The 26,849-nt window shown below is 41.3% G+C and overlaps 1 protein-coding gene across 2 annotated transcripts in view; it reads right to left on the bottom strand.

Annotated features, from left to right (window-relative positions):
- FAT4 (FAT atypical cadherin 4) overlaps positions 1 to 15,302 on the bottom strand; it is a 158,344-nt gene extending 143,042 nt beyond the window's left edge. For both annotated transcript variants that reach the window (XM_081077831.1, XM_081077832.1), the window contains exon 1: positions 9,247 to 15,302. In XM_081077831.1, coding sequence (XP_080933957.1) covers positions 9,247 to 14,421 — 5,175 coding nt within the window. In that variant the 5' untranslated portion in view covers positions 14,422 to 15,302. The remainder of the gene's footprint in view (positions 1 to 9,246) is intronic.
- Between the last annotated feature and the right edge of the window lie 11,547 nt (positions 15,303 to 26,849).

Below are 26,849 nucleotides of genomic sequence, written 5' to 3'. Positions count from 1 at the left end.
AGGAAGGAAGCAGAGCAGGTGAGAGCCCGGCCGTCCCTGGGCTCGCCGAGCGGCTCATGAGGGACAGCCGGGAGGAAGCAAGTCAGAGAAAGAACCGACAGGACCAGGTCACAGGTGGCCTTACGGATTTGTCACTGTACGGATTTGGCTTTTACTGTGAATGAAATGGAAAGCCATGGAAAGCCATTTGAGCAAATGAGGAAAAGGAACTGACCTGCATTTGCAGGATCAATCCAACTGCTAGATGAGACTGAAGGGGTCAGGGACAGAAGCAGGAAGTCAGGTCAGTCATTCATGAAAGCAATCAGTCATTCATTCATAAAAGCAATCCATCAGTCAACAAAAATGTATTTTGTGCCTACTGTGTTCCAAGTAACGTTCTAGGCTCTTGAGGTACATCAGTGAACATGGCTGATAAATCTACCTGCCCATATGGAATATAATTCTGGTGGGAGGAAGAGAAATAAAACATAATCGAAATTAGACATCATTATATCATACACACTTACACATGTAAAATGTATATGTACTAGTCGAAGTAATGAGATTGGTTGAGCACCTCAGTGAATAGTGTAGATTAGAAAGAGAATTTCAAGGACTGAAATTCCAGGGGCATTCCAACATTTAGCATTTGGGGTGATGACAGGAAGCCGGTAAATGTTATGGGGGAGGGATATGAAACACTGTAATGGGAGCATGGAGATCAGACAGGCTGAGGGGGTGGCTAAAGGACAGGCCGTTCTCACTTAGAACGTGAGATATAAACAAATACTTGAAGCATGGGAGGAAATTATCCCAATAGATGTCTTGAGGAAAGAGCATTCCATGCCAAGGAAAGAGCCGGGGTAGGAGCTCTGAGGCAGGGGTATGCCCAGCAAGTTTTGGAAAAAGCAAGAAGCCAGCGTGGGTAAATCAGACAAGTGAGAAAGGAGAACAGCAGGAAGGGACGTTGGAGACCATTAGGAATATGTCTTCACTAATCCAATGGCAGTGAAGTGGAGGTGATGAGAAATTACCATTTTCTGGACACATTTGTAAGACAGAACCAAGACAAACCAGCAGACGGTACATAGGGTGTGACAGTGAGGTGCTGAACATGACTCTGACTTTTTTGACCTGAGCAATTTGAGGACTGAAATTGCCATCAAGCAAGAAGGAGATGGCTGAGGCTGGGCAGGTGTTTACTGGGAAGATATCTGGAGCTCAGATTTGAGAATGTTAATTTAAAACATCCATTAAGAAGCTAATTAAACATAATAAGTGGTTGGTTATATGACTTCAGAGTTTAGGAGAGATTTAGGATGCAGACAAAAATTTGGAGTCATAAGCATATATATGTCATTTAAAATCATGAGACTGGAGTCCTCAAGGAAATAAGTGTAGATTGAAAAGAGAACTGATTCCAGAGAGGGTCCAACATTTAAAACTTGAGAAAATGGAGGAAAATGGCTATGGACACTGAGAAGGAAATGGTCTGAGAAATAAGATAATAATGCAAAGTGCGATGACCTAGAAGCATGTACCCAGTGGGCACTGCGGACTGACCACTGCATGTAGAAATGTGGCTGTCCTGTCATCTGGACAAGAGCACTTTCATCGGAACTGCAGAAGCCAAGCCTGATGGAGGTGCATCGAAGAGCTAATGGGGGAGAGAAGGCAGGTGTAGGCAAGTCTGTCAAGATATTTTTCTGAAAAGATTAGAAAATAAATGAGGCACTAACTGGAAGAATAGAAATATATACTCCACTTCCAGTTTCAGAAATTGAAAGGAAGAATTTACAGATTATAAATCCACTTATTCAAGACTAGCCTATATAAAGACTAATAGGGACCTACAGTAATCCTACCACTGGGTCACTACCAAAATTTCATTTTACCTCATTATTTCTTCAGTCACCAGTATAAAGAAACACAGACATATGAAAACAGCTTTTTACACAGTAAAAGTTGTATGCCTACGAGAGTACAGAAAGTATCAACCATTCTTATAATGCATAGTGTTAGTCACTGCTGTTTTGGAATCAAACATACACACTCTGGTGTCAGACTACGGGGCCCAAATCACCCCTCCCCCATAAACCGGCTCCATGATCTTGACCTCCATCAGCCTCCATGTTCTCGTATGTCAGAGGAGGAGAGGTCAGACACACATCCAAAACTATTACAAAGGCAAGACAATGCCTGGTGCTTACCAGGGTATGACATAATGTAAGCACTTTATATATGTTAGAATCTATAAATGATAATGTTTCAGAAAAATGTCAATTAATCTGAAACAAATAATCAGTAACAATGCCACTGGCTCCCAACTGCCAGTTGTTAAACAGGGATTTTTAAATGTCTCAACATTTCTTCAATATAGTTAAGGCTTGGGTTTTACTCACTGATTGTTTCTTAAATATATGTCTGGAAACTAAAAAAAGACTGCATCCATATAGTTACTTCTGGATTAACACATATACATTATCTGCCAGTTAGATCATGTTTTCATGTTCATGACTTTATTGCCCCATGTTGTCTTTGTAACATGCATACATGCTAATATAGAATATTTTATATATAACATATAATTCATTACATGTATGATTTATGTATGTATTTTATAAAGACTATTTGCATTTATATTTATAGAGTATTTGTCTAATAGAAATTAGTTTTACAATTTTCACTTGTCTGAATTCCTCATACTTTCTCCTCTTTATTTAATGTACCACTACAATCAGCCACTGTTGTCACAGATGACTTAAAACCTGAAAGCATTAGAAAATATTTACTATACTCTATATCTAGGACACCTTAAAGAACTTTGTAATTCACCTCAGCCTATATAATTTGCTAATTATTCTTTTCCTATTTCTACTCCTAAGCCCCTAATTCAGACTACTACCCAATGTCATGGGCATTATAAAGAGCTGAGCTTTAGATTCATTAATTCTCGGACCAGGGGGTCCACCTCGGGGCCTGTGGAATCCTTTAGCATCACTAACTCAACCATCCCTCCCAACTAATGAGGTTCTTAGGCAGTTTTTCACTGTAATGATGACAAAGTGCAACATGCAGACAATGCGATACAAAATTGATTCCACAAAATGCTAAGTACATTAATATTTTTCAAAACTATTCCTAGAGTAGTTGCCTCAGAATCTAATGGAACAATACAGAATTAAAATGATGAGGGTTTTAATAAAGGCAAAAGAAACCCAATAATTAATCAGAAGATAAATTGTATCTATGGACTCCTATTATCAAAATGAGAGACCAAACCAAGCATCCTGAAGCCACACACAAAATACGCAGCTTAAAGGGCCATCAACTGGCCATGAGCTTAATTGGCCACCAATACTCCTGTTTGTAATGCACGTTTGTACATATCTTAAAAACTTCTACAGTCTTTTCAGTCACATTACTTTGTTTAATAAATTTAAAAACATACCAATAGGAAAAAGAGAAAATCAGAAAATAATCACAGGTTGTCTTTTTATTTAAAAAAAAAGCACTGGAGATCAAAAGCAGAGGAAGCAACAAAATGTTTTCCTCCTTTTCATATAATCTTCACACTCCCTCCACTCCAATTTCATCATGATTCCTCAGGAGAGTAAGACGTATCATCTGAAAATCCAAAAATGGATTTTCCTCCTTCATAAATCATAGGGAGAATTTCCAAATTGCACGGTCCTTGGAGCAGGAGAGGGCCTCCCCACACCTGCGCTCTCCATCTCTGCCTGGGGGGGGGCCCCCTCTCTCATATGCCCATCGTCTTCCTGCTCAGGAACCACTCCCACAGGTCCCAGATGGGGATGGGTGCTACCACCAACTGACCGGTGGGCGTGTACAGCATCTGTGGATGGCCTTGACTGAGACTGGCAAAAATCATGTGTCCTTTAGTTCAGACCATACATAACACTAGTTTTCAAAGACTTTTTAACAACAAATAAGGGCGCGAAAACAAGATTAGTAAAAGCATCCATATGTACTGCTGTCTACAGAGTGAAGAGCTCTGCTCATAACTAAAACCACAGATGGCTCTGGATTTATGGAATAGTCTCTGTGAGTACAAATAATGGACTTATGCAAGTCTGGATGTGATTTTCCTTTCTAGCTATCTGAACTTAAGCAAATCATGTAACTTTTCTGAGACTGTTTCCACAGCTATGAAGTGGGGCTAATATGACTAGTGTTGCTAGGAGGCTCAAATGATAAAATCCCTAAAAAAAAGTGCTTAGCACTTAGCTCAGTGTCTGACTGCAGCAATATTCAGTACATTTCATTGTTATTATTATTATTCCTATATATCTAGTTCAGTTGCTTACACATTTGCCTGTGAGCGATGGTACACAAGAGACACATTTAATCTAAGTTGCACTAACTCTGACTCTAAACCCTCTGGTAGAAAATCATTCCCAAACTTGGTCGTCAGCACTGATCTTACAAATGTCTCCATCATGTCTCCTGGAAATCTTGATGGTTTCACTGTGAAAGCAAATTACTATCCAATTGCTAAAAACTCATTTCTGATATTTAAAGAATCATAGTACGTTCATCTAATATTTGAAACAACTGTTAATAGAATATTTCTAGTGTTTTGTTTTGTTTTCTTACTGAATTGCACAACTCAGTACATAGGCCCACGTTTCTCCCACTGTGGGACATGGGCTCTCGCATGCCAGAGCGCCATTAGAGGGACCTGGGAAATCAAAACTGTCATCATAATAATGCAAAACCTCACGTGTCTTTTTTACGGTGTTGACATTCCCACTAGAGGTGCAAACGCAAAGGTGGGTACACTGCTGGTCTCAGCACAGATCCCAGAGGTGGCTGCGAGGTCTTCTAGCAATAACTGCACTCTTCAGTGCTAGGCACTCACAGAACAAATAACGGACCAGTTTCACTTAAAACCTGAGGACATTTCCTTGAAGAAATTCCAAAATTATTAATTTTATTCATTCTAGACCCTTAAGTCTCAATGTCTTTTCAAAAAATCATTAACCTGTCCCTAAATACTGCAGTTATCTCAAAGAAAGGCATGTATGTGATTGAGTTGTGAGCTGAACTAGCTGCTTTATTTATGGAAGACGATCTTTACTGGAAAGAACAACTGACAGAGAAACTTTGCTTTTCTAGACTTGAATATGTGGCAGACATTTGTTGTTCCTGGCTCAACGTGAACAAAGGAAGCCTGACATTTCAAGGTAAACAACGAACAAGATAGTTCACTAATGATAAAATTTGAGCAGTCAAATGAAAATTCAAAGTTTGAAAACTCTAACCATCTCCATGAGGTTGAGAACCAATATACTTAAAGACATTATTGATAAAATCCTTATCAGTTATTTTCCAAATGACCAATGCCTGGCATTTCTAAGTCATGCATAGGTAAAAGACCCATTCAGAATGCAAGACAGATCAATATATTTTTATATAACAAAGCATGAAAAGTTTACCAATAGGGTTTCAGATTCCACACTGCAAGTACCTTTTAAGAACATACCACTTGTGGGGTTTTGGTGTAGTATCAAAAGAAAACTGACAGTTACTGTAAAAAGATACCAAAGTATCTCCCTTATCCAACCCCATATACCTGAGTGAGGCTGGGTTCTTTTCACATACTTTAACCAAAACAACATACTGCAATAGACTGAATATTTTAGAATCTAGTTGTCTTCTCTTAAGCCAGATAATAAAGAGATTTATGAAAATATATCTCTTTTCATTATTTTTTGGTTTGGCACAATAAAGTTTTATTTATAACAATGAAATGAAAATGTTATATACTTAATGTGATTTTTAAATGAATTAATAAATATTTTTAAATTTTCTCAATTTTAATGCTCAAAATGATAAATATAGATAAGACACACTTAAGCAAAAGCTCTTTGGGGTCTGTGACAATTTCTGATCATGGAAAGGGACCCTGAGACCACCAATGTGAGAACTGCGACCTGGGCGCATCTACAATATTGCCTTCCATTTAAACCCTAAGTTCCATGTGAGCCCATCCACCTACGCGCATTTTTCCTCTTTGAGTTTTCTGACAATTATCAGTTCATTTGTAGAGCCGAGATAACTGTTATGTCCTTATGTTCTTAGTTCAACTAATAATCAAGATCAACTCTAGCTTCCTCCATTCCTCCAGCTTCTCTCTGTCAATTTATTTCTGAGGCAGAAGACCACATGTTCTGGCCTTAGCTCTCCCACCATCTCATTCCGCAAACATGTACGGAGCACCTACTGTTCCTCAGGTAATACACTAGGATCTGAGATAATAAAGAGCAATGAAACAAAACCTCTGACCTTGATGAGGTCCCACCTGTTCTCTAAGCTGCATGTTCCCTTACAACACATCATAAAAGAGATCCACTTATTGAAGTATTACGTATTCATTTATTGTTGAACCTAGAAAACTGTGACAAAATTTACATGAGCTATTCTAACACAATCAAGACTCTTCTGATAATATAAGGCCATGAAATAAAAGGATAATAAACCTTGTGTCTGCAACCCAAAAGCCATCTTTCAGACACTCCTATTCATGCCAAAGTTGTAGATATGGGAGGGAGGGTAAATGAAGGTGCACAACTGGACAGATCTCTGGAGAAATATCAGAGCCACAGTCCCACAAGTGTCAGAGCTGGAAAAAGAATGCAAATTAAATCATTTCTCTTTTACCCACTGACCCTCTGCTTGCCCATGGAATGTGATCATCCATGACTCCAGCCAGAAACCTGAGTAAGCAACTCAGACTCCTATCAGTGCACGGGAATAAGTTTTTAAAAAAGGCATTGGAGCAGTTTGCACTTGGAAACAAAACTATTGAAAAATCACCTCTGACAACCAGAAGTAATTTATAACTTCTTTTTGCAGAATCATGGTAAATTAATTGTTTGAGCAGAAGGAAAAAAGTACTTTATTGTATGTACTTAAAAGATACAACCAATAATAATATGAAATTCTAGCTCCCAACTACTGCTTTCAATATTCTTTGGGAAAACACATTTGCTTTTAATTTAAGGAGTGGTTGGACCTTGGGAACTCAAACTTGGTTTACAATTTCAGCACTTTAGTTCACAGAAGATACTCTGACAAACAATTTTTTTCTTATAAAAAAAAATCATAATGATTTCTCCCCAGATTTTTAAATAAATATACACAGTAAATACGAATAACTTTTCATATGGGTGTTACTTGAGGTTAAAAAAAAGTAACAGACGTATTATCCCCTATTATAACAAAATGATTTATAATAATTATTTTTTAATCTGCAGGGCCTGTTGCAGAGACAGCACTATTTAATAAATTTAAGCTAAGACAATTTTTGCATATCCACTGAGTAAATACCAAGACAAAATAAATCTTATGATGGTAATAATGGACATTTATTCTCATTCTCCATATTCTATAATAAAATGTAATGCAATGAGCCAACCAACAACAATTATTGGTTATTGAGAGACAAATCCCAGGTCAACAACTATATGTTATTGCACAATTTGCTTTGCAGTTTAACGAATTCATCTAAAATCTAGAATTGTTTACTTGCCTGTCTTCAATAAATATTTCAGTTTTCAATGTATTAACTCTCTTCATCTAAGAAATAATTCCAGAGAAGGAAGGCAGAGACAGGGAGTAGGTTTAAGGGAGGAAAACACTAAATTAAAATAAAGTTACATGTAAATCATAGACTGAGTTAAACCAAATAGTTCAACATATAAGAGCTATGCTAAGATCTAAAGAAACAAGTAGGTAAAAGAGGGCATTTGGGTTAGAAGTCCCTTCAGGGCTTTGTATAAAAGATAAAACTGAACTCCATTTAGAATTATCTCTACTAAGAATTATATCTCTAATTATACCTCTCATATCCTCTAGGCCATGAATATAAGGCTCCATCCATAGAACAGACACAGCTAGCTATCAGGGGAAAAAAATCACAGGGGATTCAAAAAGATAGTAATAATAAATGAGCATTTAAAAATAAGAAAACCGCTCACCTCCCCTAAATACCAGGGATGACAAATAAAATGTATACACATGTATTCATCTTTTGTTGTTGGTATATATTGAGTATATACAATTTTAATACAGGCTTTTTCCTTTCTTACAATGTGTATACATTTTTTTGGCACCCTCCGTAGAAAAGCAAGCAAGAAAACAAGGACATGAGGCTCAGTCTCACTTGCATGTTGTGCCTGGGTTCCCGCCAAGCATCACAAACCACATTTGATATTTTGTGCTTTGGGCTGAGTGACACTAGAATGTCTTTGAGGGGAGGGGGAGGGAGAGAAAGAACTAGGAAAATGGCAAACGAGAGCTTTGCAGAGTATAGCTATCTCATTTCTGGTTGATATTAAGACAGCACTGGAAGTAGCTCAATTAAAAACAAATGAATGATACATGGAGGTAGTAGCCTAAAATACACCCCAGGGAAGGCCAAGTGGGAATTCCTTCTGCTTATGCTGTGAAACACTAACTTCTCCATCAGCAGACAGAACAGGGCAACGTGGACGGATACCACTGTATTGAACAACAGTTTTGTCTCAAGAAATAGCTTCTAATCTCTGATCATTCACAGCACATTACATGCTTTAGTTCAAGAGGGAAGAGAAAGGATTATCTGAAGTCAGAAGATAGTGCCTAAAATCTGAAGGCAGATGAAATCAGGAATCTCCCCAAACTTGGCTTGGCACATTGAAATTAGTCACTGTCTGTAAGGAAATGGCCAAGACTGCTGAGGATGTGAAAGCTAATACTGTCCTGTTGTAAACTGTCAGTCTGTCCTCCATTGCCACGCCCCAGTAGGAAGTCATGCTGAAATGCTGATTCCTACCAAAGTTCTTCATTTTGGAACGGAAACTTTTAAGTCTGCAATTGCCCATCCTTCTGTACGCTTCCGTACTGAATGGTGTTTAATTTAACGCTGTGATTCAGCTTAGATCAATGATGTGGCTTTTTTTTTTTTTTTTCTTTTTGGCACTTCTGAAATGGCTAAAGATTTCTCCCTGGCCTTATACATACGATTGCTATGAAGTGAAATATAGCAAAAACTGTTCACTATTTAGTTTTGACCAGGATTAAAGCTTAATTTTATGTAACTCTTGTTAGTCTCTGTGCCAGAACATTTTTGTATACTCCCGTCAGTAAAATTAATAATCAACAATAAAGGTAAATAATTATAGAAAGGAAATATAAAGAGAATGATTTTTCTAAAAAGCACATCAACAAATAATGCATAAATGACTACAAAATCATTACCTCTGCTCTCTGTGTTCTGGGAAAAGCAGTTGATTTTTCTATGGCATAAACCTCCACCAGGTAAAGACATGCTCCTTGCTCCCGGTCCAGAATGGCTGCTGTCTGAATTATGCCAGTCTGCCGTCCGATAGTAAAGAGACGTCCAACGGTTTTTTCCTCACAGCGAACTGAAACAATATAATACTCCACTGGGGCTTCTGATCCTCTCGGGCTAGCTGCTTCTATTGATATTACATTGGTACCAATGGGTTCTCCTTCCTTCAAAATAGTTATATACTTAGGTTGCGTGAAAACAGGTCCATCGAGGCCCTGAAGAATGACAGTCAATTCAGTGGTTGATTTCCTCCTTTCAGGGCCAAGGTCTGTCGCTGAGACTATGAGATTATAGATCAGCTGTGAAGGCACCAGCGCAGATGCCACTCTCAGGTCTCCACTGAACCGATCCACAATGAAGGTGTCTGTGTCCCCATTGGTGATCTCATACTCCACCTCTCCATTGGCCCCTTCATCTGGGTCGGCAGCCATGATTGTCGTCAGAACAGAACCAATCACAGCTGAAGGGTCCGCAGCAAGGGCATTTTGTGATATAAACATCGGGACATTGTCATTGAGGTCCGTAACCAAAATGGTCACATTTTTCAACGCATACCGTCTAGTTTCTACAGGCACAGCCTGATCATTGGCTTTTACAGTTAACTCAAAGAGATTAGCAAATTCCCGATCGATTTCAGCATTAGTGTATATCGTGCCCGTGACCTCATCTATGCCGAAGTGGTTGCCACGTGGCATCTGTTGTATGATTGTGTAGGACAGCTGCCCATTAATGTCTGCGTCAGGGTCATGGGCAGTCACTGAAATGACAGACGTTCCGATGGGAATGTTCTCCACAACAGACTTGAAAATATCTCCAGGAGGAAAGCTAGGTGGGTTGTCATTGAAGTCCCTCACGTGTATAACCACTGACATTGTAGATGAACGAGGAGGCCTTCCTTGGTCTTTGGCTGTTATATTTAATTTGTACAAAGACTGCGTTTCAAAGTCCAATTTTTTGGCAAGAAAAATACTCCCAGTGTTTGGGCTAATGCTAAAAGTGCCGTGGTTGTTAGTCCCGGTAATACTGTAGTGTAAATCAGCATTGTCACCCGAATCTGAATCAGTTGCAGTTACAGAGGACACGAGTTCACCAATTCTCATGTTTTCCAAAACATCAACAAATAGTGTTGATTTAGGGAAAGAAGGGGTGTTGTCATTTTCATCTAAAATATCAATATTTAAGGTACACGTTGAATTGAGGGAGACTGCCCCTGAATCCACTGCTTGAATTACCAGGGAATAGGCAGGTGTTGCTTCATAGTCTAATCGGCCAATTAGTGTCACCTGACCAGAAGTGCTGTCTATAGCAAACTGTCTTTCTTCATTTCCTTTTATCACAGAATAATGAATAAGTCCATTATTACCTTCATCAACATCTGAGGCAGATACTCTTAACACTTGTGTCAGGTTGGCTGCCGACTCTGATATTGTGGCTTGGTAAAAGTCTTTCACAAACTTGGGAGCATTATCGTTTATATCCTTCATGTAAACATGTACTGTGGCCTGATCCTTGAGAGGCTGTGGGAGCCCCTGATCTGTTGCAATGACTGTAAAGCTAAACACTGCAGTCCCTCTGCGCCTCATAAGAGACTCCCTGTCAAACTGGTGAGTATTTGTAATTTCCCCACTAACAGCATGCAGCTCAAACTCTGGCTGCACCATTTCAAAAGAATACCTCACTTCTCCATTTGGCCCAAAGTCTTTATCTACAGCACTTACTTTGCCCACAAATGACCCAGATTTCTGCTCCTCTTCAAAGTAAAATGTGTAATTGGTACTGTTAAAAAGAGGTCTGTTATCATTTACATCTTCTAGAATTACAGTAACATTCACAGTAGCACTAAGGGGTTCCACTGCTCTGTCAGAAGCAACAACCAGTAAAACATATCTGTCTTGAAGTTCACGGTCCAGTTCACTCTTTATATACAATTGACCATCTGGGAATATGCCAAAAGCATCCCCTGTATTTCCTTCAGCAATGCTGTATGCAATTTCACCATTTGCTCCTGAATCCTTATCAAAAGCTTGTACTTTAAAGAATCGAGAATTCACAGGTTCTGACTCAGAAAGGGTGACCTCATAAGAGAGTTGATCAAACACTGGTGGGTTGTCATTGACATCATGGACATACACTGTTAAGATGAAACTAGAGGAGAGCTGTGGAACACCCATATCAGATGCCAAGATCTCTATCTGGTAGGAACCAGCATGGACATCCAGGGCCCCTAGCAGACTAATACTACCATTCTTTTCGTTGATAGTGAACAGGTTCTTGGGGTTTTGCTTCAGGCTATAGAGCACCATGCCATTGACACCTTCATCAGGGTCCACAGCTTTGGCTTGGAAAATGCTGTGACCTGCCTGCCAGTTCTCCACCACATTCACACTCTCTACTGCCTGAAGGAAATGAGGAGAGTTGTCATTCAAATCCTTAACTGTTATGTTAACCATAGCATCTCCAGTCACCGTGCCCCCACTGGCCACTACTTTCAGCCTATAAAAGGATTGCTCTTCTCTGTCAATCACACTTGCTGTGGTAAGCTGCCCAGTGACCTGGTTGATAGCAAACATACCTTTCTGATCCCCAGTAGTAATGAGATAACTGATGTTGGAATTGAGATCCATGGTGGATGCAGACACACTACCCACATGATATCCCAGGGCCACATTCTCAAAGACCACGAAGCTGTAGGCAGCCTGGCTGAACACAGGGGGGTTGTCCTGAGCATCCAACACTGTCACGGTCACTATTGCCTGGTTGGGAGACTGTAAATTGCCACCATCAGTCGCCACTATTTGCAACTGGTAAGCTGTTTTCTCTTCTCTGTCTAGGGCCATTCTTGTAGAAAGAACCCCACTCTGAGCATTGACCTGAAACCGAGACCTGTCCCCAGCTGATATACTGTATTTGACAGTTCCATTGAGACCCAAGTCGGGGTCAGTGGCAGACACTGTGGTGATGTAACTACCTCCAGGCTCGTTCTCCTGAATATGAGCAAAGTACTGGACTGGGTAGAACACTGGGCTGTTGTCATTCACATCCAGGAGACTGATGTTTATGCGAGCCACTGAGGACTGGGGAGGGGAGCCCAGGTCTGTGGCCAGAACCAACAAGGAGTAGAAAGCTTGCTCCTCTCTGTCCAAGGAGGAGACAGTACTCAGCCTCCCAGACACCGGATCCAGACGGAAGGACCTCTGGTCAGTCTCAGCCTCTTGTAGGGAGAAGCGCACTGTCCCATTGTCACCCAGGTCCCCATCAGTTGCCCGGAGCACCAGTAGTTCTGTCCCTGTTGGGGCATTCTCAACCACCGACACATCATACCCTTCTGGCTGGCTAAATACTGGTTTTTCATCATTCACATCCAGGAGAGTTACTACAAGCTGGGCGTAGGAAACCTTGGGGTGAACGCCCTGGTCCCGAGCACTGATATTCAGTACAATCTGGGATGCAAGTTCACGGTCCAAGCCCCCCGCAGCCCCAGTGGTCACCAGGCCGCTATGTTCACTGATATGGAACCAACCTAGTCCATTGCCAGAGACGATACTGTAACGCAGATTAGCATTGAGACCAGAGTCGCCATCGGTGGCGGACACTCCACTCACATAGCTTCCCGGGGGAGCCTCCTCGCTCAGGTTCACTCTGTACACTTGCTGTGCAAAGACAGGGGGGTGGTCATTGATGTCATTGACGAAAATCACCAGGCTCGCCACAGAGGAGCGCGCCTGGACCGCTGCAGCAGGGGGCGCCCCGTAGTTATCCGAGACAGAAACTGTCAGGTTGTAAGAAGGGATGCGCTCGCGGTCCAGAGCGCTGGCCACCTTGATGAGGCTCAGGTTGGGCACTTTGCTGCTCTGCACCTCAAAGTGGCGCTGCTCGTTGCCCCCCAGAATCTGCACAGAGATGTTCCCGTTGGCCGCGGGGGAGTCTGCGTCCGTCACGGTGAGCAGAGCCACCACAGTGCCCACCTGAGCGTTCTCATCCACCGAGGCGTAGCGCGAGGTGGCAGGGAAGTAGCGGAATTTCACCACCGGGTCGTTGTCGTTGACGTCCAGCAGCTGAATCAGCGCCTCCGCGCGCCCGGTCAGGGAAGGCACGCCTCGGTCCAGAGCCTGCACGGTCAGAGAGTACTGGCGCCGGGCCTCGAAGTCCAGGGGCTCCCGCACCGTGATAAGCCCCGTTTCGGGGTCCATTTGGAAGGGGGTCCCCTCGTCCTGCAGCCGATAGCGGATGTCCGCGTTGGTGCCTTCGTCAGCGTCCGCCGCTGCCACCTGGAGGACGCTGGAGCCCACGGCCGCGTCCTCAGGCACCCCCGCCTGGTAGTGGGAACTGCCAAAAACCGGGGGATTGTCGTTAATGTCTTGCACAGTCACGTTTACCTGTAGGTAGCCCCGCCGCTTGGGCTCACCCTTGTCCTCCACTTCCACAAGTAGCTGGTACTGCGGCGTGACCTCGCGGTCCAGCCCGCCCTTGGACACCAGATGCAGGAAGGCGCCCTCGCCGCTCGGGTTTAGGGTGATATCCAGGCGGAAGCGCCCCGCCTCGTTGCCCTGGATGATGCGGTAGGAGCGGTGGTCCACGCCATTGGAGCCGATGTCCGAGTCTGTGGCCGTATCCAAGATGACCTGACGCCCGCTGCTACTGTCTTCCTTGAAAGTGACCACGATCGAGGGGTCCGGGAAGACGGGGGCGTTGTCATTGAGGTCCCACACCAGAACTCGCACCTCGGTGGGGTAGGTGGGCGAGCTGGAAAGGACCACCAGGTTGATCACGTCGCTGGGCAGGCTCTCGCGGTCGATGGTGGCGGTGGTGTAGAGAGTCCCGGTGCTGCTGTTTATGGCAAACAGGGCGTGGCTTTCGCTGAGCCGGTAGGTGAAGCCGGGGCGCGTCTGGATGGTGCCCACCAGCGTGCCCGGGGGCTGCTCCTCCAGCACTTGGAACACCTGACGCTGCTCGGCGCCGCCGACGCGGGCCGGCCCCGGGAGCAGGGACAGCAGCCCAAAGACGCGAAGGAGCTGGAGCACTGAGGGGGTGGGCAGCGGGAGCCACGCGCGGCCAGGAGCCCGACCTGCGGCCAAGTCCATGGTCCTGGCTCCCTGGAACGGTGAGGTCAAGAGAAGGAAGAGCGGAGGCCAAATGAGTACTGCTGACCGGGATGAAGTCGTTCCAGCAAGAATGCAGACGGTGGACCTGCCTGAGCGCCCTGCTATTTCAAAGAACCTCCAGCCCCGAAGAAGCAAGTCGCCTCAGCGGACGGCTCCTGGTAGCCATTTGGACACGTCGTGCCCGAGAGACGCGGGGACCACAGGCGGGGGGCATTCCGCAGAACGCGTCTGTGCGCTGATGAGTTCCACAAAAGTTTCTCCAACCTCCTGTGCCGCCCCCTTCGCGTTGTTTGAGAATCGGGAAGTCCGAGCGTGGTGGCGCGGGTGGGTGAGAGCGGCGCGAGGTGGCCTGTATCTAAGGTGTGCGAGCAATCATTTGCAACAGCGTCTGCAGAAACTTTGGCACTTACCGGCGGCCAAGCAACGGGGGAGGGAAGGACCACGCGCACGGGGAGCGGCGGGACGGGGCCGGGAGGTCACCGGATCCCTCTCCCCAAAGCTGGAGACCTGGGGTCTCCTCCGGTCCCCAGTCCTCGGGAACAGGCTGCAACGCCCCTCCACGGGGCGGCAGGCGCTGCCGCCGAGGCCCGGGCGGCGGCTCGCGAACGGCGTTCCCCGCGCGGGCACTAGGGCTCCGGTGCCCGCGAGCGCTCCGCCGCGTCCTCGTCCTCCGGCAGCCGCCGCCGCCCGCCCTGCTGCGGGCGCAGGCAACGTCCAGCGCTCCTCGGCATTTTTTATTCTACTTCAGCCTGGGCGGCTGCCGACCCATTTTTGTACATCCACAGCGGGCGCAAGTCTCCCTTTCTTCTCGGCCTCGCGGGGGTCGGGCGGCAGGAGCGTGCGGTCCCCGCGTCCCCTCCCCTGAGCATGCCGCGGCGACCTCTCGGGCGGCCCCGTCGGAAGCCCACCGTGGGGAGCCTCGCCCCCGCCCTGGTTATCTTTGCTTTTATTGTCCCGGGTCAGTTTCACTTTGTAATCCACCAGGCTTTGGACTTGGGGGGGGGGCGCCTCGTCCCCTTTCTCCTTCGCCGTGGGCGGAGGCAGCGGGGACGCCGGCGCCGGGCGGTGGCTGCGCCCGCGGCGGCTCGGACGGCGCCTGTCAGCGCTCTGCTGCTCGCCCGCCGGGCAGCAGGGTGTACGGCTGAGCCGCCGCCGCGCCCGAGCCCCTCTCGGCGTCCGCGGGTCCCTCGCTCTCCCCGCCCCTTCCCCCCGCACGCGCGCGCGCGCACACGCACGGCGCGTCGCCGAAACACAAACAGAGGGGGCGGGCAGACCGCGAGCGGAGCCGGGCTCCGAAACTTTGCTCGCCACTCATTGATCCGCTGCGGAGCTCGCGCGGACTCCCCCTAGCTCCCGGCCGGTCACCTACGGCCCCGCCCCCGCCCGGCCCCCCCGGGCCCGGCGCGCCCCTGGCCCGCACGCCCCGGCCGCCTCGGCCGCCGACTGGCTGCTCGGGACGCTCATCACGCGGCCTCCGGGGGCCTGGAGGCGGTCGGCTGTGGGAGCCCCGCGAGTCGGAGGCGTTGAGAAGGGGGGGACTTTTTTTTTTTTTTTTTCTTTTTGGTCAACTCTTGGCCGGCGTCAGAGCAATAACAGCAAAAGGCTGCCGCAGAATAGATGGGAGTGAGGTCAGGTTTGCAGATAAATAACTTCAGTGGCGGGGCCTGGGGGGAAGACCGTTCGGTTGTTATGCTAGTAATAACTCAGGGGGAAGGGGGTCGAGAGAAAGAAAAGAAAGGCGGGGGGTGAGGGTCTGGTGGAGCGGGGAGGAAGGATTAAGCAAAGCCTGTCTGGGAATGCACAGCGCAGATTTGCTTTAACCGTTTCCTGCCCCTTCTCTTTTCGACGAGAGGGGAGGGAGCTGCTGTAGAGTGTGCTCCGACTTCCAAACCAACTCCTCCCTTCCCTCCTCTGTCTGCCGAGCGGGCTCCCTGCACTCCAGGGGTGGCTCCACCCAAAACCTGCACCCACTCGCCCCCTCCCCCACCTCCCAGGTGACGAGGGGCACCGAGGACTCGGTACCAACCGCACTTTGGACTTCCTATAGGAAAAGCCAGGGGAACTCAGTGTTTGTTTTGTTTCCCTTCCCAAATGGATCCCAGGTGCCAGTAGCCAAACCTTAGACTTTCAACAATAACAATGGTAGCCCTTTGGAAAGATGGAGATCTTTTCCTGTTGCAAAGTTTGGAATTTTAATCTCTGTTGGAGTATTTCCCTCTTGACATTTTGTAGCCGAAGGAATCCTGACGAAGTTTTGTTTTCTTTTGGGTTTTGTCTGGGTAAAGGATAGATATGATAAAAATATAAATAAATAGAATGAACTTTAAATTTGAAATGGGCTCACGTGCCCCGCACATACTGTACTCAGAACTCCCTGCTATTTACTGTAACTAATTTTTGTGGTGGCATCACTTCTTTAAAAGAAAAAAAAAGTGACAGAATCAGAGAAACCAATGCGAAAATAAGAATTTAAGCCAAGCAATACAAATACAATATAGGGCATATGACATACATTTCTGCCACAGTGACCCGTCCAAATATAAAAACTTTTCTGAGCCCTGAGATGATTCAGCCATGAGTAAATACTGCCCTCTGCTGTTACGCCAATCTTAGGTCTTTAGTCGCCTGGTTTCTTGCTTAAAATTAAACGCAGAGACTAGAAGGATCCGATTACAAAGCTAATTCCTCCGTCTTGCCTGGGCATAGTGGCAAAGAAAAAAGATTGTTAGGAATCTCCTAGTGTCTTTCTTTATTTAAGATTAAAAAAAAATTAAGAGCAATAAGGCAAACAACAAATTCAAGTCCTGTGATGCAGACAGCCTGTAACCCAAAACATCTATGAAAACCCGAATACTAAAAATGCTATCAGCAGTTCCTTTGTTTAGGTTAGAACATTCACTTCTGCATATTCCTCTACTGTATATAATGGCACATACAGTATATATGTAATGAGTGAATTGGAAACAGACGAAAAAGTTAAATTTCACCATTTCTGTATTATTTTAAGACTTGAAAACTTTTAAAAGCATTCATTGGAAGCTATTCTTTTAAGAGACATCTTAAACCTTTTCTCAAAATTATCTCTGCCAAAAATTTACAGTCTTAATAATATCGGAGTAATTTAGCCAACAAAGATTTGTAGATTAAAATTGAAGCAGAAATTTTTACAAACCATGGCTATGATGTGTGAATTTAAGAGAACATTAGGGTTTTTTTCCACTTGTGCTTTTTTTTTTTTCTTTTTTTGCTAATGCACCACAATTCAATCATTCAGGTAGGAAGGAATAGAAAGAAAACATTTACTTACCTGGAGATCAGGTACTCTGGACAGCTTGTGGTATAATCTTCATTCATTTTGCAGAATGGGGAGTATTCATTCTGTGTAATATATATTTTATATATCAACTGTTAAAAACAAGCTATGGGAAAATTAAGTAATACAGAAAATATGTATATATTCAGTACATAAAATAACTTTTTGAACAATTTTGAAAGAATTATCAAGAAATGATTTAGATAATGGTAGTTATTTGAATAAAGGGAATCTTTCTATGATATCTACTTTAAAGTAACACATTCATTTATAGATAAAGCCTACACACAAAATTACATTTTATGTATAAATAGATACATAAAGTATGGTATAGAGGATGGTTTTACTGAAAGGCAAGGAATGAGGCCTTTGTTTTATTTTTCTCCCTTGGGTTTCAAAAACTGTGCTAATATGATTTATGGTATTAAAACTAAGGCTGCTCCCAAAAAGGTAAAATGAAAGAAAAAGACATATATACACTGTTTGCATGAAAAAACAGTTTAGCTTATTTTTGCTTTTCCACCAAAAGCTTAATTATTTTAAGGAAAGGATTACTTATTGAAAGCTTTCAATAAACATGAAATTAAATGCTTCTAAGAGAGAAGATATTTAGCAATTTTACTAGTCTGTAGGGGAAAATTGTATCTTTATGTCCAAGCATGAACTAGAGAATACAGCTCATTTGAACATTAGGACACACATTAAAACAAATAGTTTTTATAACTATGTGTTAACCTTGGTCTGTACACATTTGCCATCATTACTTTTTTAAATGTCCCATTTTTGTTGTTGTTGTTCTTTCCATGTTTTAGACCCCAGGTGAAGAAGCTTAGGCTAATCATACTCTTCAATTTATAACACATTAGCAATCTTGTTCCAGAAAAGGATTCTCCTGACTTTCTCTTTTCCTCCCTTCTCTCCTTCCCCTCCCTTCCTTTTCCTTCCCTTCTCCATTCTCTTCCTCTTCCTTCTCTCCCCGTTTTCCTCTTCCTCTTCCTTTCCCTCTCTTCCTTCTCCTCTCCTCTCTTGTCTTTTCCCTTCACTTCCAATTCCTTCTCCTCTCCTCCCTCCCCTCATCCTGGCTTTCTACCCTCCCCTCCTCTCCCTTACTTTCTCCTCTCTCTCCCTTACTTTGCTATACTTTTCTCACTTCACTTTATTCTACCTTACTCTCCTGTCCTTATCATTCTTCACTTCTATTACAAGACCCCCAGAGGCAAACATTTGAATGAATGGGTTCTCAACTTCTTCTAGATTTTATATGGTAATTCCTAACTATCATATCAGGTCAGCTCTTTGACCTTTTAAGAAAATATATTAAAATTCAGTAATTTTAGTGGTTTTTAGTGGTAATAACAGCCTGGCATATTACCAGAATAGGAAGCCTATCTCTATTATTTCTTCAAATATTTTCTTCTCTCTGTCATTTTTTCCCCCTCCTTTGGGAAATCTTATTATTTGGTACTTATCCATAAGCCAGTTCGCTTTAGCTTTCCTTTCTGTCTCCTGGAAAAGTCCTCAATCTGATGCTCCAATTCATTAATTCACTCTTCAGGTGTATCCAATCTACCACTGAATAATCCTTTGTTCTCTTTATATCAACTCACACTTTTTCATACCTAATATTTCTACTTAATTTTAAAATAAATTTTAATTCTTGATTTTTACTGACAATATCTATCCATCAATCATCACTCTATCTTTAACACAGATTTTAGGTTCTTATTCCATTAACATTATCTCCTTATTGCAGCCTATGTTGTCCAGTTTGTCTTTTCTGAGGTATTGCTTTCATTATGTGTTTAGCTATTTTGGCCTGTGATCTCTTGTTCTGGTGGGTGTCAGCTGTGCTGGTAATGTGTGCTGAGGAGGGATCAAAGGCCAGGCCTAGTCTGTGAGTTTATAGAAGGGTTGGCAAAATTTTTCTATAAAAGGCAAGATAGTAAATATTTTAGGTTTTGAGAGGCAGTCTCTGTCACACTTGTAATGTGACAACAGCTATAGATAATACAGAAATTACTGAGTATGAATGGCTGTGTTTCAATAAAACTTTATTTACAAAAAAACAGGAAGTGGGTCCAATTTGGCCTACAGGATGTCATTGGCTGACCTCTGTCAATTTATGCAGAGATTCAGGCAATAATTGCCTTAGGGCAACACAGGGTAGAAGCAAATGCCATTTTTTTCTAAACATCATCCTTTCTAGTCTTTTATAAAAAATTTCTGGCCTTTATTATTTGGTACATAGCTTTCTCCTTCACACACACACGCACACACACACACACACACGACTTTTTTTTTCTGGCCAGTGTTCAATTTCCAAAGAATATGTAGAACCACCAGTGTATGGAAATAAATCTGAAACTGCATGATGGAAACTAAAATCATATTTTTTAACATCACACTTATGGGAGAAACAAAATAAAGGGTTACTTTTAAAATGCTTCATAATATAGTACATGTGAGTATGTGAGCAAACCCACTGGAATGGAAATTGCTTATACTAAATGTGAGACTAGGTTTCTGAATATTGTGGCATTTGCCACAAACTAGTAATTACCTTCCATTATTGGGAGAAACTGCTCAGTTCAACAACTGTTTGTGATAATCTACCCTTTTGTTGAAATATATGTCAATAGTTGGTCATATTTTAATCTTTACTAAATATAAGTATCCAATTTATCTCAAACTAAAAATATATTAATATGGATAATAGTCAAAGACTGTATTAACATTAAAATGAATCTGACATTGAAATTCAAGCTCAAATATAAAAAGAATAAAGAAAATAGATACCTTTAAGTTATATATAGGTTTACTAGACTTTAATCATATTCTGAAAATACAGAACAATCTGAATTGTAATTTTTATCATCTACAGGCGAATGGAAAATTAGGCGAATCCTACCAGAGGGTTGACTCTAAAACTACAAATAACCTTGACCCCCTTTGTCACATTTTCTATTTTAAATTTATTTAGGGTAATGAAGTATAGACTACTATAAGGCTACTTTATTTTGTGTTATTGCTTAATGAGCATTCCCTTGCCATTATAATAATTTTATATAAATATTACATTTGGCTGAATAATATTTTGTCATGAATAGATGAAAAATTACTAATCATTCCTTTAATGTTGACATTCAAGATTTTCCTAGGTTATTTGGCTATGAAAATTCATGCTTTTATTATCATCATTCATTCATGCAACAAAATTTATTGAAAGGTACCTATGTGTCAAGTACTTTAAAAGCTACAGAGGATAGAGCAGGTGAATAAAATAGGCACAGCTTTTGCTATGTTTAGTCAACTTACATACATTTAAAATTAAAATTTAAACTTTCAATGATCTTTGTTATCTATTGCCAAGATGCTTTCCAGGAATGATATACCAATTAATAATCAAAACCGAAGTATCTCATTCCAGAAAAACAAAGAAAAAATACAATTGAATACAGGTTGTCTTAAATCCTGGCCCTTTTAAGAAGGATAAAATAGTGTCTTCTTTTAACATGAATTTCCACTATATTTTTCATATATTAGCTGTTTGTTTTCCTTTTTAAAAATAAAGCATTCATGTTTGTTTCCAATTTCATCAATTGGGATCTCAATTTTTTGGTTGTTATTGCTATTGTTAAATCTATTTGTTTTCCTTTATAAAAATCTACCTTTCTTTTAAATTTGTAATTTCTTGCTTTTTTCCAGAGATTAAATAAGTATTCGTAAAACTTTAATTCTAGTTTTGTCTTTTGGACCTTTTCTCTACTTCTTTGTCTTAATTATGTTGTATCAATTATATAATACCTAAAGGGCAGGGAAAATAAATAATTTGGCTTCCCTGAACCTAACACGATGCCTGGAATTCAGATAGTATTCAACATATATCTGCTCAATTTTATCCCCCACAGGATGCCTAAAATTAAAAAAAAAAAAAAAAAAAAAGTGAATGCCACAGTCTAAAAGATGGTTTTCTAAAATGTGGTAAAGGGTGGTATTCACTGATGATTTTAGGGGGCTCAGAAGAAGATACAACTGTACAACAAATGAGAAATTAAAAATAAACAGGCAAACACTTTGGTGGGTATTGTGTCTTGACATTCACCATCCATTCAACCTTCCAGCCTATCTCTAATGTGCATTTCTAGAGGCTTTTTCTCAAACACTCTCTCATCCATAGTTCTTCATGTAATGCTCAATTTAAATGCACGCACATTGCATTTGTTAAGCAAATGCATGCAGAGTCTGTCTCTATTTTGCTTTAGCTCTTTCTCTGCCAGCCAGCACAGCGGTGGATGCCTGTCCACATTGACTGCCAGGGCCCAATGTGTGTGTGCTGTGATGTACCAACTTTCTCTGTAGCTGCCGCAAATTCCTAACCCCTGGATCACAGTTACTTTGCTGTGTTGGTGAAGTTAATTATTCCAAAGGCGGTCTCTGATTTTCCCACCTTGCTGATGATAACAAAAGTCACAGTGCCCACTTCTGTTTCTATCACCATCCCAATAATTCTGAAATCACCTAATTCCCTAAACGTCTTTCTTGAAACAGCTACACTGCCTAAATAGTTTGGTAACTGGACCTTGACTGATACAATCGCAGGTGATAAAAATTATTCCATTGTCATTTCTCTTTCAAGTAAACAGCAATTCTATGATTGGTATCAGAATGCTTTCCGCCTATTGAACATTGTATATCTTCCTTTTGAATAAAGAGCGGTCTAAGTGAATAGTAATATATGACAAGCGTAATTCATCAAGATTTGATTAGCATGATACTGTTTGAACACAATTTGGATTCTCCTTAATAAAGAAGATTAAAATCTAATATGAGTCAGAAGTAGTGGACACAATACACAGTGGAATAAAGAAAAGACTCAGACCTCGGCATATATTAGAAGACAGAGGAAAAATAAGAAAGGATCTCAGTAGTACTTAGGCATTTTGATATTTTATAGCACTCAAAGCCCTTATTAAAAGAAAGAGGGTATTATCTGTACAATTTAGCTGGAATATTCCAGATGTCTCTAGTCTATATAAACATATCACAACATCTTAATTCTTTGTTTATTTGAATTGCTCCTTAGCCATGTCTCTTTTTCATTCCATTCTTAATCACTGAGTCTGTGATTAAAAATGGCAAACATGTGTTTTGAGAAGAAACTAAGCTATGATTTGGTTGTGGGTAGTAATTTCAGAGTGGCAGAATATATTAACCCCTTCCCTTCCACCCTGCTCATGAACTCATAACAAAATACAAGGAAACAGTAAACACAAAATAAACTATGGAAAAATGAACTACTTTTCAGTTCATATACTTGTATATAGTCCTATGAAGGAGATGTTATGGAAAAACAAACCAATAAAAAGTGACAGTTTAATATTTAAAAAACAATCTGAGCCTAAAATAATACAGACAATCACAGATAAGATATTATTGTGGTTAATAATCTTAAATAAAGATCAGTTTTAGAATCTGACAATCATTGAATCCAGTCCTGACTCTGCTTCCTATTCTCTACAGGGTCAAATGTAAGTCATTTCAACATCCCGTGACTGAATTGTTCATATATGAAATGAGAGAGGTCAGCTCACACGGTAACTATAAATTGATTATCATCTGCCAGGCATACCTCAATTTATGAAAAAGTTTTAGATAAAAGTTAAATACTGTTAATCATACCTATATTAAGAAAAATTTGAAAATATAATTTCAATTTTTTAAGGAAGGGAAACAATTTTACTTATTTTAAAACAGTGCTACATAGTCATGTACATAGAATTTCAAGATTTATAGTTAATTTTTACAAACTTTGGAGCAAAACAAGCAAAATAATATAAAATAAAGATATTGAAATATTTGTAGGTAAATAAAGTCATAAACCATAATATGGTTGTGTGAAAGGAAATACTAAGAGTGTATTTATTTTTAAATAAATTTGAATAAATTCCAATGGAGTAAATTGAGATAGGGCAGTGTATTAATAAAATTCAGTTCAAAGAAAAAAAATAAACCATACAAAGTTGAACAGAAGCCAATATAGGTAGTCATAGTAACACATAAACTAATATTTCAGAAAAGCTAAAGGTTTTGTCAGCTCCAAATAAAACAATATATTTAGAGAAACTAACGACATGTTAATATGTCACGGAATATTACTATATTGCAAGTAACCAAAATACTATTCTACAATCTTCTCACCAGGGTCTTTTGGAAATTTCCAGGGTCGTTTTGAAATTTGTATATTAAATTTGAACAATATTTTATAAAAATGTTCTGTTGTTTTTGAATCAAGAGATTGATAATAATAATTTATATCAAACATGTTAAAGGGATTGTCCAAAACTCTATCTGATCCCCAGTGGGTCTGTGACACATTATTTTGTTTTTTAAAGGATTTTCTTTAAAAGAACACTATTATTTAAAATAAGCATCTTTGCTTTGATAATCTGTGTTTTATCTTTGCCTCTTGGAACATGCATTATGATTATTACCTCCTTGCAGACTACTGCTGGCAAATGGGAAATCTGTTTTTCATCTCTTTGTTATTCCATTTATCAATTGTTTTGTCTTTAATAATTTTCCCAATATTTGTGATAATTTTGCTTGTTCTCAACATTCTGTATTATTAACACACTTTTGTGCTTAGTGAATTCTAATCCTTACAGTACACTAGCTTTCTCTTAGAACTCTTTCTCTTTCGTTTCTATCTGTACTGGAGGTACATTGTGATTTTCTGATGGATTGATTTCATGGATGATGATGGAGAGATGTATTTTCCATGCTGGAAAATACTCAATGAGATCATGCCCACAAAGTGCATAGTGCATTCTTGGTACCTAGGAAGATTTAAAAATGTTAGCTGTTCTTCCCATTCACGTGGCAAAATTCAACAAGTAGAGCAAATAAATAAAAGCATTCACAGGAGTTATGTTGGGTCTTTAAAAAGAACTTTGTAAAACTCAGTGTATGAGTTATCTATTGCCGCTTGACAACAGTGCTACAAACTTAGTGGCTTAAAACAGTGCACATTACTTGCTGGTTTCTCTGGGTGGGGAGTCTGAGCACAGCTCAGCTGAGTCCTCTGCTTCAGGGTCTCACAAAGCTGCAGACCAGGGGTCGGCCCAGTGGTGACCTCATCTGAGGCTCAGCTGGGGAGGAATCAGCTTCCTAACTCACAGGGCTATTGGTAGAGCTCAGACCCTTGCAGTTTGCCAGAAGGAGGGCCTCAGTTTCCTGGTCACTCTGAGCCAGAGGCCACAGGGCAGCTCACAACATGGTAACCTACCCAGAAAAAAAGAGAGTCTACTAGCAAGATAGGTTGCAGTCTTTTGTAACATATACACGTAACCTAGTACATCATGTCACCTGTGCCATATTTTATTGGTCAGAAGCAATTCATAAGTCCCAGCCATGCTTGTAGGGAGGGTATTAGACAAAGTGTGAATACCTGGGGCATAAATAACGGGGGCCACCCTAAAATCTGTTGACCGACCACACCCTATAGGAACAACGGTCATAAAGCAGCTGTCTTTTGTTGTTTAAATTCATTAATATCCTTTTCTTGGTGCCCTTATGAAATAAAAGATAATATTTTATAATTAAAACATTTGAGGAATAAAAGTTCTGCTGTAATGTTTTTAAGTACTAAGGCATTGGACGGAGATAATATCTTGGGTTTGTATTTCATTTTAGAGCCAACAATGTGTTAATATTTATGGACATTATTATTTCAGACTAGAAAGTAGATGTAATGTCAAGACTTTAGGCTCCAAGTGATGTAAATAGTGTCCTGCTGTATATTTGTTGATGACCCCCAATTTTGATCATTCTTCTAAATAACATTTTAATTAAAAATAACTCATGTAGGACGGAATGGTGAGTAGGTGTGTGGGCAGGGGGGCAGGCTTGCACCGTGGCTGATAAGTGTGTTGGGCCAGGACAATCAAGCGCCGAGAGCACTGTACTAAGTCCATTAAAATGAGGTATGCCACAGGTAGGTGTGCCACAGATCAGCCGGAAAAATACATGCTAGGGATGAATGAAATGGTGGCACATATCATTTCATTTCTTTGTTTGAAATACATGTTTTGAACCATTGTCTGGAGCTTATGTACCAGGTCTGTGCGCAAACAATTTTAACAGGACATGAAAACCAGAACTCCACGCACAGCTCCCAAAATACAGTTGCCTTCTAGTCTCAGAATTGCTTTGTTCAAAGCTCCTGTCCCAGCAGTAAACAAATAGCACATGCGCTTCTTCCAGAGCCTTCTATCAGGAATACACTCTTCTTGCAGTATTTACCTGTGTTGTGAAGCAGAAGTGACCTCGTGTCTCTGCGCGGCCACCTCACAGCTCTTCATCAATTGGTTCCAAGGCACACTCACATCCATTGCCTGGACTTTAGCAAAATGATGTTTATTTGTCTTTCTCTGGCTGACTTCTTTCGCTTAGCACAGTATTCTCTAGGTCCATCCATATCGTTGCAAATGGTAAGATTTCTTTCTTCTTTATGGCTACGTAATACTCCATTGTATAAATGAACCACAGTTTCTTAATCCAGTCGTCTACCGATGGGCATTTCGGTTGTTTCCACGTCTTGGCTATTGTGAATAGTGTTGCAGTAAACATAGGGGTGCATACATTTTTTTTCAAATTAGCATTTTGGATTTCTCACTTATACGTGAACTCTAAAGACTAGAATAAATTAACAAATTAATCAGAAATAGTCTCAGGGATATAGAGGAAAAAACTGAGGGTTGCTAGATGGGGCCGGGGGGATGAGGTAGAAAGTGAGGGGATTAGAAAGCACAAATTGGTAGCCAGAAGATTGCCACAGGGATAGGAAAGACAGTTTGGGGAATATAATCAATAATGTTGTAAAGATTTTGTAGGGTATCCAATGGACATTTGTCTTATTAAGGACACCACTTTACGGACGGTGTAGATGCCTAACCACTGCAGTGTACACCTGAGGCTGAAGCTGAATAACAATGAATGTCAAATTGTAATTATATATATTAAATTGTTATATATATATATATATATTAAATATATATATTAAATTGTTAATTAAATGGTCATAGGATGTGAAGTA

The sequence above is a fragment of the Rhinolophus hipposideros genome (assembly GCF_964194185.1).
Source record: "Rhinolophus hipposideros genome assembly, chromosome: 16".
NCBI lineage: Eukaryota > Metazoa > Chordata > Mammalia > Chiroptera > Rhinolophidae > Rhinolophus > Rhinolophus hipposideros.
Note: the sequence above shows the minus strand (reverse complement) of the source record. Positions and strands in the feature narration are given on the sequence as shown.